This window comes from Salvelinus alpinus, chromosome 24 (assembly GCF_045679555.1).
Source record: "Salvelinus alpinus chromosome 24, SLU_Salpinus.1, whole genome shotgun sequence".
Taxonomy (NCBI): domain Eukaryota; kingdom Metazoa; phylum Chordata; class Actinopteri; order Salmoniformes; family Salmonidae; genus Salvelinus; species Salvelinus alpinus.
Genome location: NC_092109.1, coordinates 37,566,737 through 37,579,641, shown reverse-complemented (window position 1 = coordinate 37,579,641; position 12,905 = coordinate 37,566,737). Strand labels below are relative to the sequence as shown.

The 12,905-nt window shown below is 45.2% G+C and overlaps 1 protein-coding gene across 1 annotated transcript in view; it reads right to left on the bottom strand.

Moving 5' to 3' along the window:
- Positions 1-12,905, bottom strand: part of LOC139552798 (reticulon-4 receptor-like 1) — a 261,936-nt gene that overhangs the window by 2,257 nt on the left and 246,774 nt on the right. The window contains exons 2-6 of the mRNA XM_071364841.1: positions 5,308-5,480; positions 3,747-4,031; positions 1,754-1,863; positions 1,453-1,657; positions 1-1,013 (exon numbers count right to left, since the gene is read on the bottom strand). The exon at positions 1-1,013 is cut by the window's left edge and continues 2,257 nt beyond it. Of these exons, the coding sequence (XP_071220942.1) occupies positions 384-1,013; positions 1,453-1,657; positions 1,754-1,863; positions 3,747-4,031; positions 5,308-5,480 (1,403 nt within the window). The 3' untranslated portion in view covers positions 1-383. The remainder of the gene's footprint in view (positions 1,014-1,452; positions 1,658-1,753; positions 1,864-3,746; positions 4,032-5,307; positions 5,481-12,905) is intronic.

Genomic DNA, 12,905 nt, shown 5'->3' with positions numbered 1-12,905 from the left:
TTATGACATCATACTCCCCCTTACGACATCATAGCGACAGATAACCTGTTACGTTTCAGTTATGACTCCCAAAGAACTTCCCTGCCATATGTTACAGGTACACAGAGTACATTTAAACACACACGCATGCATGCACACACACACACACACACACACACACACACACACACACACACACACACACACACACACACACACACACACACACACACACACACACACACACACACACACACACACACACACACACACACACACACACACACACACACACACACACACACACACACACACCCCTCAGTGCAGGAGCCAGAGTGGGTCTGACATTCAGAGGAGTGTGTACTGTATTGTAGGGGTTGATATAAAACACCCTCCTTTCAGTCTCAGAGGAGGATCACAGCAGTGAGTGACAGCAGCACAGCCAATAGGACATAGAGAAAAGTCCCAGCGGAGCGGGACGCTGCATTACTATTGGCTCGCTTGACTCCGCTGGGCGGGCCAACTGAAGTCCTGGGGACACACTTGTTCCTCCTGCGAGTAGGGGCAGAGGGGTCGTGTTTACCCCCTCCAGTGGCGTTGTCCTTCTCCTCCCCCTCCCTGAGTGTCTGCACCTCATTCAAGCCCCCCTGACCCTCTCCCTTTCCCTTACGCCCCCTGTTGCGGGTACAGTTCCTGCGGCTCCCCTTAGGCGGCCTGGGCAGGGGTAGGGGCGAGGGGGACGGGTCCCCATTGTGCTGATCCCCGTGTGGGAGGTGTGGGTGCTGGTGGTGGTTATGACGGTGCCTGTGGTTCCTGTGATGGAGTCGATGGTCCTCCTCTTTCTTCAGGGACTCCCCCAGCTCGGCGTCCCCGCCTATGACACCTCCTCCCTGGGTTTCTCCTGCTGAACAGCTGGGTAGTTCCTCTTTCCTCAGCTCCTTCAGGTCCCGGCCCTGAAGCTCTGGAGGAGAGACGCAACCCAGAGACGACGTGGAGCCCCGGAACCTCCGCAGCCAATCCCACAGCGGCAGGGCCTGGATAATAATAATAATAATACATTTATATGAGATTCCTTTCATAACTCCCAAGGACACATTGCATTAATCCTGGGATTCATAGGCACATTGTTAATAGTGCAGTGCACCTTTGGAGCAAATCCTAGCTTCGCCTTCAGTCGAATTTTGCTTAGTCATGCACTGATGTCCATAAAATGTTCACTTAGTTCGGGATTCAATCCGAGGCGTGTTGTAGAGTGTTGGTAATAATGCACCTTTTCAAGGCAATGTTTCTCTGTTCAAAGTGATCGCATTCAGCTCAATTGAAAATGACCTTTAAATGTGAAGCGTGAATCCCGGCCTAAATGAACATTTGATTTAAGCGGAAGGCTAGCTGAAAGAGGTGTGTGGTGTTGGAGGGGTGTTTTGAAGGTGTGTTTTGAGGTGTGTTTTGAGATGTGTTTGAACTGTGTCCGACCTTGCAGTCACACTCCCAAAGGTTGTCGTTGAGTCTAAGGTACTCTAGAGCAGGCAACAGAGCCAGGCAGGCTCCAGACAGCTCAGTCAGAGAGTTGTTGAACAGGTAGAGGGTGGTGAGGCGATGCAGGTCGTGGAAGGCCAGACGGTGGACCCACTGCAGACGGTTCTGGTGCAGCAAGAGACGGTCCAGCACCCCCAGACCCCTGGAGGGACAGCAGTCAACCCACAGGGTGATCTTTTGAGAGATGTTCTAAAGTAAAAGCACTGCTCAATCAATCAGTCAAAAAGGTGTGTCTCACCTGAAGGTGTTCTGGTGGAGCGACCATAGCCTGTTGCCATGGAGGAAGAGGTGGCTGAGGTTCAGCAGGTCAACAAACAGATCATCCTCCAGGAACTCCAACTGGTTGTCCTGGGGAGGGGGAGGAGAGGGGGGAGAGTGGGTAGAGGGAGGGGGGGGGCGATAATGAAGGAGAGAGATGGAAGAAGAGAGAAGTTGGGAGATATACTGTACGGTGCATTCGGAAAGTATTCAGACCCCTTGACATTTTCCACATTTTGTTACGTTACAGCCTTATTCTAAAATGGATTACATTTCCCGCCCTCATCAATTACACACCCCGTAATAACAATCCAAAAATAGGGTTTTTATACAAAAAACAGAAATACCTTCTTTACATAAGTATTCAGACCCTTTTCTATGATACTATGAGACCATTAATCATCCTTGAGATGTTTCTACAACTTGATTGGAGTCCACCTGTGGTAAATTACATTGATTGGACATGATTTGGAAAGGCACACATCTGTCTATATAAGGTCTCACAGTTGACAGTGCATGTCAGCGCAAAAACCAAGCCATGAGGTTAATGGAATTGTCCGTAGAGCTCCGAGACAGGATTGTGTCAAGGCACAGATCTGGGGAAGGGTACCAAAACAGTTCAGCAGCATTGAAGGTCCCCAAGAACACAGTGGACTCCATCCTTCTTCAATAAAATAATTTTGAAACCACCAAGACTCTTCCTAGAGCTGGCCGCCTGGACAAACTGAGTAGTCATCGGAGAAGGGCCTTCGTCAGGGAGATAACCAAGAACTCGATGGTCACTCTGACAAAGCTCCAGACTTCCTCTGTGGAGATGGGAGAACCTTCAAGAAGGACAACCATCTCTGCACATGACAGCCAGCTTGGAGTTTCCCAGAAGGCACCCAAAGGACTCTCAGACCATGAGAAATAAGATTATCTGGTCTGATGAAACCAAGATTTAACTCTTTAGCCTGAATGCCAAGCGTCCTGTCTGGAGGAAACCTGCTACCATCCCTACGGTGAAGCATGGTGGTGGCAGCACCATGGATGTTTTTCAGTTGCAGAGACTGGAAGACTAGTCAGGATTGAGGGAAAGATGAACGGAGCAAAGTACAGAGAAATCGTTGATGAAAACCTGCTCCAGAGCGCTCAGGACCTCAGACTGGGGCGAAGGTTCACCTTTCAATAGGACAACAACCCTAAGCACACAGCCAAGACAACGCAGGAGTGGCTTCGGGACAAGCCTCTGAATGTCCTTGAGTGGCCCAGCCAGAGCCCGGACTTGAACCTGATCAAACATCTCTGGAGAGACCTGAAAATAGCTGTGCAGCGACGCTCCCCATCCAACCTGACAGAGCTTGATAGGATCTGCAGAGAAGAATGAGAGAAACTCCCCAAATACAGGTGTGCCAAGCTTGTAGCGTCATACCCAAGAAGACTCAAAGCTGTGATCGCTGCCAAAGGTGCTTCAACAAAGTACTGAGTAAAGGGTCTGAATACTTATGTAAATGTGCAAATTTGCAAACATTTCTACAAACTTGTTTTTGCTTTGTCATTATGGGGTATTGTGTGTAGATTGATGAGTGGGAAAAAAACGATTAAATCAATTTTAGAATAAGGCTGGAAAATCGAAAGTTCCCTAGTAGTAACATAAATTGACTGAAAACTCGCAGTTATCTTTCTATCACTAGATCTCACAACTGAAGTATACTCTACTGTAGCCTATCAAAACAAATGTTCCATTATTTTGTGAATAATCAAAGTCCTGCTGCAGGATTATCTTACTCCTGCAACGAAACTGGTCAAATTAAGATCTAATATCTGTAGGCCTATAAGTCAAATATACATACAACTGTGTAAGAAGGACGTGAGATCAGGGAGGCTTGTGTTCACCTCATTATTGTTGCCTACACATGCTGGCTTCTCACTGTACCCATGATGTGTGTAGCTAGTTATCTAATATAACTACAATTTCTATTCTATTCCCCTACCTGTAGATAGAGGTACTGCAGGCTGCTGAGCCCCTCGAATATCCCAGATGGCAGGCTGAGAAGACCACAGTGGTAGAGATGCAGGGCGTGTAGCCGGCCTAGCCCCTGGAAGGTATCTGAAGCCAGGGCCCTCAGGTGACGGTTGTCCCCCAGGTCCAGCTCCTCCAGGCGGGCAAAGCCGTGAAAGGTGGAGGCCTGAATATAGGAGATGTTGTTGGAGTAAAGCCACAGCATGGCCGTGGTGGGGCTGAAGTGGCCTCGCAGGAGACGCTGGATCTTGTTGTTCTGGAAGAATGGAGGCAGGAACGAGAATAACAAAGGATGCTTAGGGTCTGGGTGTGGCAGATCAGGTGCTCTTTGGAAACTGGTATTGACTGATTTGAACATTGGAAGTTGTTATTATTAGACAAAACCAGAGTGGACTGTTATCAGATATTCAGTCCGCAAGTCAGCATGTTTCTCCGCCATCACTAACTTGTAACTTTGCATCATTGGGTCAGCTGAGTAGCCTGATGGCCCGTTTATACTAGGAAGGCATCGCATGGTGAAATATCAAAAGCCATTCAACTTTCAATGGAAGGAAAGTGAGAGAAGTTGAACAGGGTGGGACTAAATTTGGAGAAAGCTGAACGTGATATCGTGACACATGTGACCAATCGAGGCTCACCATAGCTTCCAACCAGTACTGGATTGGCTAACAATGGCTGTTGATACGTAGCACTACTTAGCTTGTTTGCTAGCTTGTTAGCACTCACATGAGGGTGAGGCTAGCGTGGCTTGTTCGAGTGCTGCTTGTATAGTATAATTCCTCAGTGAGGCTACTACAATGACTCGTGGTAGAACAGCTGCTTCATTAAAACAAAAAATGTTAGCTTTAGCACTACTACTAGTTTGCTAGCTAGCTTTTGTAGGAAGCATCCAATAGTGTGTGTGCAGCACTAAGTAGGTAGCTGGTTGGTTAGCAGCATCCTTTCAGTGACTGGCTCAGCTAGCAAGCTAATATTGGACACATTTATGTTAGCTTTCGTGCCTGTTGTCAAACAGAAATACTGCTCTGTGAATCACAAAACGTCCTCACGACAAAAACATCAACATTATTGACACGTATTGTTTTAGCTTAGATAAATTCAGACAGTTTTTTGAGGCAGAAATGGGTTAGACAGACAATGTCACCTAGGTAATATTTTCAAATTTTAGACAGCACGTTGTAGCCGGACTTCTTTGATCTATCACCATGACCCTTTACGAGATACAAGACAGATCAGTACAGGCGGAATCAATGGGCTATCTAACATAATACAATGTGTTAGAGCCCCATTACCATTACATGGGGAATATTTCAATAATGCTATGTAAATTCATGTCTAGAATGAGAACAATATTCAGTATCTAAATATATAGCTCTGGACAAAACTATTCCAAAAAATAAGTTCAAGGCACTCAATTAAGCTACAAAACCAACTTTTAAACATTCAGCTTATCAAATTCTTTAACAGTTGTCTAAGCTATAACTAAACACATTTGCATAACTGTGCATAAAATATCCCCCCCTGGCTCTTACCTGCAGGAAGACCCTCTCGCTCTGGGCTGGGATCTCCTCTGGGACAGACAGAAAGTTATGGGCCTGACAGGACACGGTGCTGGGAGAGGTGTAGCAGATACAGTCTCTGGGACAGGGAGAGGAGAGCTCCAACGACCCACATAGGACAAGGAGGACACCTACACCACCAAAATCTGACAGAGGAAGAGAGGAGAGAGAGAGATATAAGTAAAGAGGTGTTGTTGTGTATATTCAGAGCCATATTCCTGTAAAGCTCAGAGAGGATCTCAGGACAAATTAAGTAGAAGTGCTGTGGTTGCAGGTTCACCTGCCTCATCTGAAGCCTCTTCTATTCGGGTGCAGCTATAGGCCACCAAGTGCTAGCTGTCAATATCTGGAGAATATGTGCTGCTACAGGCCACCAAGTGCAAACTGTCAATATCTGGAGAATATGTGCTGCTATAGGCCACCAAGTGCTAGCTGTCAATATCTGGAGAATATGTGCTGCTACAGGCCACCAAGTGCAAACTGTCAATATCTGGAGAATATGTGCTGCTATAGGCCACCAAGTGCAAACTGTCAATATCTGGAGAATATGTGCTGCTATAGGCCACCAAGTGCAAACTGTCAATATCTGGAGAATATGTGCTGCTACAGGCCACCAAGTGCAAACTGTCAATATCTGGAGAATATGTGCTGCTATAGGCCGCCAAGTGCAAACTGTCAATATCTGGAGAATATGTGCTGCTACAGGCCACCAAGTGCTAGCTGTCAATATCTGGAGAATATGTGCTGCTACAGGCCACCAAGTGCTAGCTGTCAATATCTGGAGAATATGTGCTGCTACAGGCCACCAAGTGCAAACTGTCAATATCTGGAGAATATGTGCTGCTATAGGCCACCAAGTGCAAACTGTCAATATCTGGAGAATATGTGCTGCTATTGGCCACCAAGTGCTAGCTCTCAATATCTGGAGAATATGTGCTGCTATAGGCCACCAAGTGCAAACTGTCAGTATCTAGAGAATATGTGCTGATATAGGTCACTAAGTGCTCAAATTAAATTTAATCAAATTTTATTTGTCAGATGTGCCGAATACAACAGGTGTAGACCTTAACGTGAAATGCTTACTTACAAGCCCTTAACCAACAATGCAGTTCAAGAAATAGAGTTAAGAAAATATTTACTAAGTGAACTAAAGTAAAAAAGTTTAATAAAATCAAAAAAGTAACACAAGATATTTACATAACAATTAACGAGGCTATATACAGTGGGTAACTGATAAACCGTCAAACAGGCAAAGCGTTAATACAGAACTAAGATCGAATCGTACTACACCGGCTCCGACACTCGTCGGATGTGGCAGGGCTTGCAAACTATTACAGACTACAAAGGGAAGCACAGCCGAGAGCTGCCCAGTGACGCGAGGCTACCAGACGAGCTAAATAACTTCTTTGCTCGCTTCGAGGCAAATAACACTGAAACATGCATGAGAGCATCCGCTGTTCCGGACAACTGTGTGATCATGCTCTCTGCAGCCGATGTGAGTAAGACCTTTAAACAGGTCAACATTCACAAGGCCACAGGGCTAGACGGATTACCAGGACGCGTACTGCGAGCATGCGCTGACCAACTGGAAAGAGTCTTCACTGACATTTTCAACCTGTCCCTGTCTGAGTCTGTAATACCAACATATTTCAAGCAGACCACCATAGTCCCTGTACCCAAGAACACTAAGGTAACCTGCCTAAATGACTACCGACCCGTAGCACTCACGTCTGTAACCATTAATTACTTTGAAAGGCTGGTCATGGCTCAGATCAACACCATTATCCCACAAAACCTAGACCCACTCCAATTAGCATACCGCTCCAACAGATCCACAGATGATGCAAACTCTATTGCACTCAACACTGCCCTTTCCCACCTGGACAAAAGGAACACCTATGTGAGAATGCTGTTCATTGACTGCAGTTCAGCGTTTAACACCATAGTGCTCTCAAAGTTCATCACTAAGCTAAGGACCCTGGGACCCTGTTCACTCATGACTGCATTGCCAGGCACAACTCCAACACCATCATTATATTTGCTGATGACACAACAATGATGTGCCTGATCACCTACAACGATGAGAAAACCTATAGGGAAAAGGTCAGAGACCAGACCGTGTCGTGTGGTGCAAGGACAACAACCTCTCCCTCAATGTGATCAAGACAAAGGAGATGATTGTGGACTACAGGAAAAGGAGGACCGAGCACACACCCATTCTCATCGACGAGGCTGTAGTGGAGTAGGTTGAGAGCTTCAAGTTCCTTGGAGTCCACATCATCAACAAACTAACATGTCCAAGCACACCAAAACAGTTGTGAAGAGCGCACGACAAAACCTATTCCCCCCCAGGAGACTGAAAAGATTTGGCATGGGTCCTGAGATCCTCAAAAGGTTTTACAGCTGTCCCTTACGAGAGCATCCTGACGGGCTGCATCACAGCCTGGTTTGTCAACTGCTCGACCTCCGACCGCAAGGCACTACAGAGGATAGTGCGTATGGCCCAGTACATCACCGGGGCCAAGCTTCCTACCATCCAGGACTGGTGTCAGAGGAAGGCCTTAAAAATTGTCAAAGGCTCCAGCCACCCTAGTCATAGACTGTTCTCTCTGCTACAGCACGGCAAGTGGTACTGGAGCGCCAAGTCTAGGTCCAAGAGTCTTCTAAACAGCTTCTATCCCCAAGTCATAAGACTCCTAAACAGCTAATCAAATGGCTACCCAGACTATTTGCATTGCCCCCCACGCTGCTGCTACTCTCTGTTATTATCTATGCATAGCCACTTTAATAACTCTACCTACATGAACATAATTACCTAAATTACCTCAACACTGGTGCCCCCGCACATTGACACTGGACCAATACCCCCTGTATATAGCCCCGCTACTGCTGCTCTTAGTTATTTGTTATTCTTATCTCTTACTTTTTTTAGGGATTTTCTAAAAACTGCAATGTTGGTCAATTTACAGAAATACTCATAATAAACATTGATAAAAGAGACAAGTGTTATTCACAGAATTAAAGATATACTTCTCCTTAATGCAACCGCTGTGTCAGATTTAAAAATAACTTTATGGAAAAAGCAAACCATGCAATAATCTGAGTACGGCGCTCAGACAACAAATCAAGCCAAACAGATATCCGCCATGTTGGAGTTAACAGAAGTCAGAAATAGCATTATAAATATTCACTTACCTTTGATGATCTTCATCAGAATGCACTCCCAGGAATCCCAGTTCCAGAATAAATGTTTGATTTGTTCGATAAAGTTCATCTTTATGTCCAAATACCTCCTTTTTGTTCGCGCGTTTCGCCCAGTATTCCAAATTCATGACGCGCGATCACTAGGAGCAGACGAAAAGTCAAAAAGTTCCGTTACAGTCCGTAGAAACATGTCAAACGAAGTATAGAATCAATCTTTAGGATGTTTTTAACATAAATCTTCAATAATGTTCCAACCGGAGAATTCCTTTGTCTTCAGAAATGCAATGGAACTCAAGCCAACTATCACGTGAATGCGCATGGTCAGCTCATGCCTCTCTGGCAGACCTCTGTCTCAATCCCCTCTCATTCGCCCCCACTTCACAGTAGAAGCATAAAACAAGGTTCTAAAGACTGTTGACATCTAGTGGAAGCCTTAGGAAGTGCAATATGACCCCATAGACACTGTATTCGATAGGCCAAGAGTTGAAAAACTACAAACCTCAGATTTCCCACTTCCTGGTTGGATTATTCTCTGGTTTTCGCCTGCCATATGAGTTCTGTTATACTCACAGACATCATTCAAGCAGTTTTAGAAACTTTTGATTGTTTTCTATCCAAATCTACCAATTATATGCATATATTAGCAACTGGGACTGAGTAGCAGGCAGTTTACTCTGGGCACGCTTTTCATCCAAACTTGAAAATGCTGCCCCCTATCCCAAACAAGTTAAGGAGAAGTTTATCTAAAGTTCCATGTAAAACACTTGTATCTTTTATCAATGTTTATTATGAGTATTTCTGTAAATTGATGTGGCTCTCTGCAAAATCACCGGATGTTTTGGAGGCAAAACATTACTGAACATAACGCGCCAATGTAAACTAAGATTTGGATATAAATATGAACTTTATCGAACAAAACATACATGTATTGTGTAACATGAAGTCCTATGAGTGTCATCTGATGAAGATCATCAAAGGTTAGTGATTCATTTTATATATATTTCTGCTTTTTGTGACTCCTCTCTTTGGCTGGAAAAATGGCTGTGTTTTTCTGTGACTAGGTACTGACCTAACATAATCAGATGGTGTGCTTTCGTCGTAAAGCCTTTTTTGAAATCGGACACTGTGGTGGGATTAACAACCAGTTTATCTTTAAAATGGTGTAAAATACTTGTATGTTTGAGGAATTTTAATTATGAGATTTCTGTTGTTTTAATTTGGCGCCCTGCACTTTCACTGGCTGTTGTCAAGTCGATCCCGTTACCGGGATCTCAGCCGTAAGAAGTTAAACTGTTTAAAATCACATTACATCATTTCACAAATAGTTTCATCTTTACTCATTAATTTTATACAACAATTAGATGAAAGCCTCACAACTGAGACTCTTGTATAAACAGTGTTATGGTAATGTGGCTGTATTGTCTCTCATGAGTTTCACAAAATTGTACCAAACGGACCTGTTCGTAGCTGGCTACTTCACCGACCGTTTATACCTTTCCAGAACATGACTATTGTTCAGTTCTCAAATTCTGTGAGGTGGAAGAAGTTCCTTTGTTCTCTCTATGAAAACTCACTCTCTCTCTGTACTGTCTGGCCATGAGGAAGAATCTCCTCCAGGAATTTATGACCTGCCTAACAGCAGCCTGGGTGTAGGAGAGAGAGAGAGAGAGGGGTATGGTGCAGAGAGAGGGGGATGGTGCTCGCTGTACCCAAAGAGGGCAACGTCATGACACAGTCGGTGATGCAACCGGTCAGGATGCTCTCGAGGGTGCAGTTGTAGAACTTTTTGAGCATTTGGGGACCCATGACAAATCTTTTCAGTCTCCTGAGGGGGAAAAGGTGTTGTCGTGCCCTCTTCACGACTGTCTTGGTGTGTTTGGACCATGATAGTTTGTTGGTGATGTGGACACCAAGGAACTTGAAACGATCAACCTAGATCCTCTCAAACTCTGTCAGGTTCAATGGGCAGCGATGCTGCACAGCTATCTTCAGGTCTCTCCAAAGATGTTCAATCGGGTTCAAGTCCGGACTCCGGCTGGGACACTCAAGGACATTCAGAGACTTGTCCCGAAGCCACTTATGTATTGTCTTGGCTGTGTACTTAGGCTGGTTGTCCTTTTGGAAGGTGAACTGGAAGGTGAATTGAGATCCTGAGCTCTCTGGAGCAGGTTTTCATCAATAATCCCTCTGTACTTTGCTCAGTTCATCTTTGCCTCGATCCAGTCTCCCAGTCGCTGCTGCTTAAAAACATCCCCACAGCACGATGCTGCCACCACCATGCTTCACCGTAAGGATGGTGCCAGGTTTCCTCCTTCTCCCCTGATTGCTCAGTTTGGCAGGGTAGCCAGCTCTAGGAAGAGTCTTGCTGTTTCCAAACTTCTTCTATTTAAAAATGTGTTCTTGGGAACATTCAATGCTGCAAAATGTCTTGCTACCCTTCCCCAACGCTGTGCCTCAACACAATCCTGCCTCGGAGCTCTATGGACCATTCCTTTGACCTCATGGCTTGGTTTTTGCTCTGACATGAACTGCCAACTGTGGAAACCTATATAGACAGGTTTGTGCCTTTCCAAATCATGTCCAATCAATTGAATTTACCACAGGTGGACTCCAATCAAGTTGTAGAAACATCTTAAGGATGATCAATGGAAACCAAGATGAACCTGAGCTCAATTTCAAGTCGCATAACAAAGGGTCAGAATACTTATGTAAATAATGTTTAATTTTGAATAAATTTGCAAACAATTCTAAAAACCTGTTTTCACTTTGTCATTATGAGGCATTGTGTTTAGATTGCTGAGGACATGTTTTATTCAATACATTTTAGAACAAGGATGGAACGTAACAAAATGTGGAAAAAGCCAAGGGGTCTGGATACTTTCCCAAAGGCACTGTATATACCCCACCAGACACAGCATTGTGGGTTTCTTCACAGTACCCCCAAAATGACATTGACATTGCAGTTACGCAGGCAAAAAGCCATTGATCTTTAAAAATATCTAATTTAACTGTACTGTTTATAAGAATATGAACATGTATATACGAATAGTGTGTAAATTATATTTTAGTTTTCTTTTGGTGTTTTTCCAATATAAATGTAATGTAATATCTTATGTTGTTCTTGTCTATAACTGTTCTGTACGTTGTCATGTATTTGTACGTTTTATGTGGACCTGATGAAGAGTAGCTGCTGCAATGGGGACCTGATGAAGAGTAGCTGCTGCAATGGGGACCTGATGAAGAGTAGCTGCTGCAATGGGGACCTGATGAAGAGTAGCTGCTGCAATGTGGACCTGATGAAGAGTAGCTGCTGCAATGGGGACCTGATGAAGAGTAGCTGCTGCAATGTGGACCTGATGAAGAGTAGCTGCTGCAATGGGGACCTGATGAAGAGTAGCTGCTGCAATGGGGACCTGATGAAGAGTAGCTGCTGCAATGGGGACCTGATGAAGAGTAGCTGCTGCAATGGGGACCTGATGAAGAGTAGCTGCTGCAATGGGGACCTGATGAAGAGTAGCTGCTGCAATGTGGACCTGATGAAGAGTAGCTGCTGCAATGTGGACCTGATGAAGAGTAGCTGCTGCAATGTGGACCTGATGAAGAGTAGCTGCTGCAATGGGGACCTGATGAAGAGTAGCTGCTGCAATGTGGACCTGATGAAGAGTAGCTGCTGCAATGTGGACCTGATGAAGAGTAGCTGCTGCAATGGGGACCTGATGAAGAGTAGCTGCTGCAATGGGGACCTGATGAAGAGTAGCTGCTGCAATGTGGACCTGATGAAGAGTAGCTGCTGCAATGTGGACCTGATGAAGAGTAGCTGCTGCAATGGGGACCTGATGAAGAGTAGCTGCTGCAATGTGGACCTGATGAAGAGTAGCTGCTGCAATGTGGACCTGATGAAGAGTAGCTGCTGCAATGTGGACCTGATGAAGAGTAGCTGCTGCAATGGGGACCTGATGAAGAGTAGCGGCTGCAATGGGGATTCTGCTAAACTAAACTAAACTAAAATATGGGGGGGGGGGGGGTGTAGCAGATACACCCGCCCCCCCCCCCCTGGGTCAGGGGAGGAGAGCTCCAACCAGCCGCAAATACACAACCTGTCAGGGGAGAGAGTAAAGAGAGAATTTCATTTTTTAGAAAACCTTTCTCAAAAATACATAGCAAAAATTATGAGAGGAGGGGAACATGTGAGAGATATGGGAGAGGTAGAAAAGGTAGAAGAGAGAGATAGAAGAAAGAGATAGAAGAGAGAGAGAAAGAACAGAGAAGGCAGTGAGTTGTAGATAGGGGGAGGGAGAGATGGAGGGAGATAGTCATAGATGGGGAGGGAGGGATGGAGGGAGGGAGGGAGATAGTCAGAGATGGGG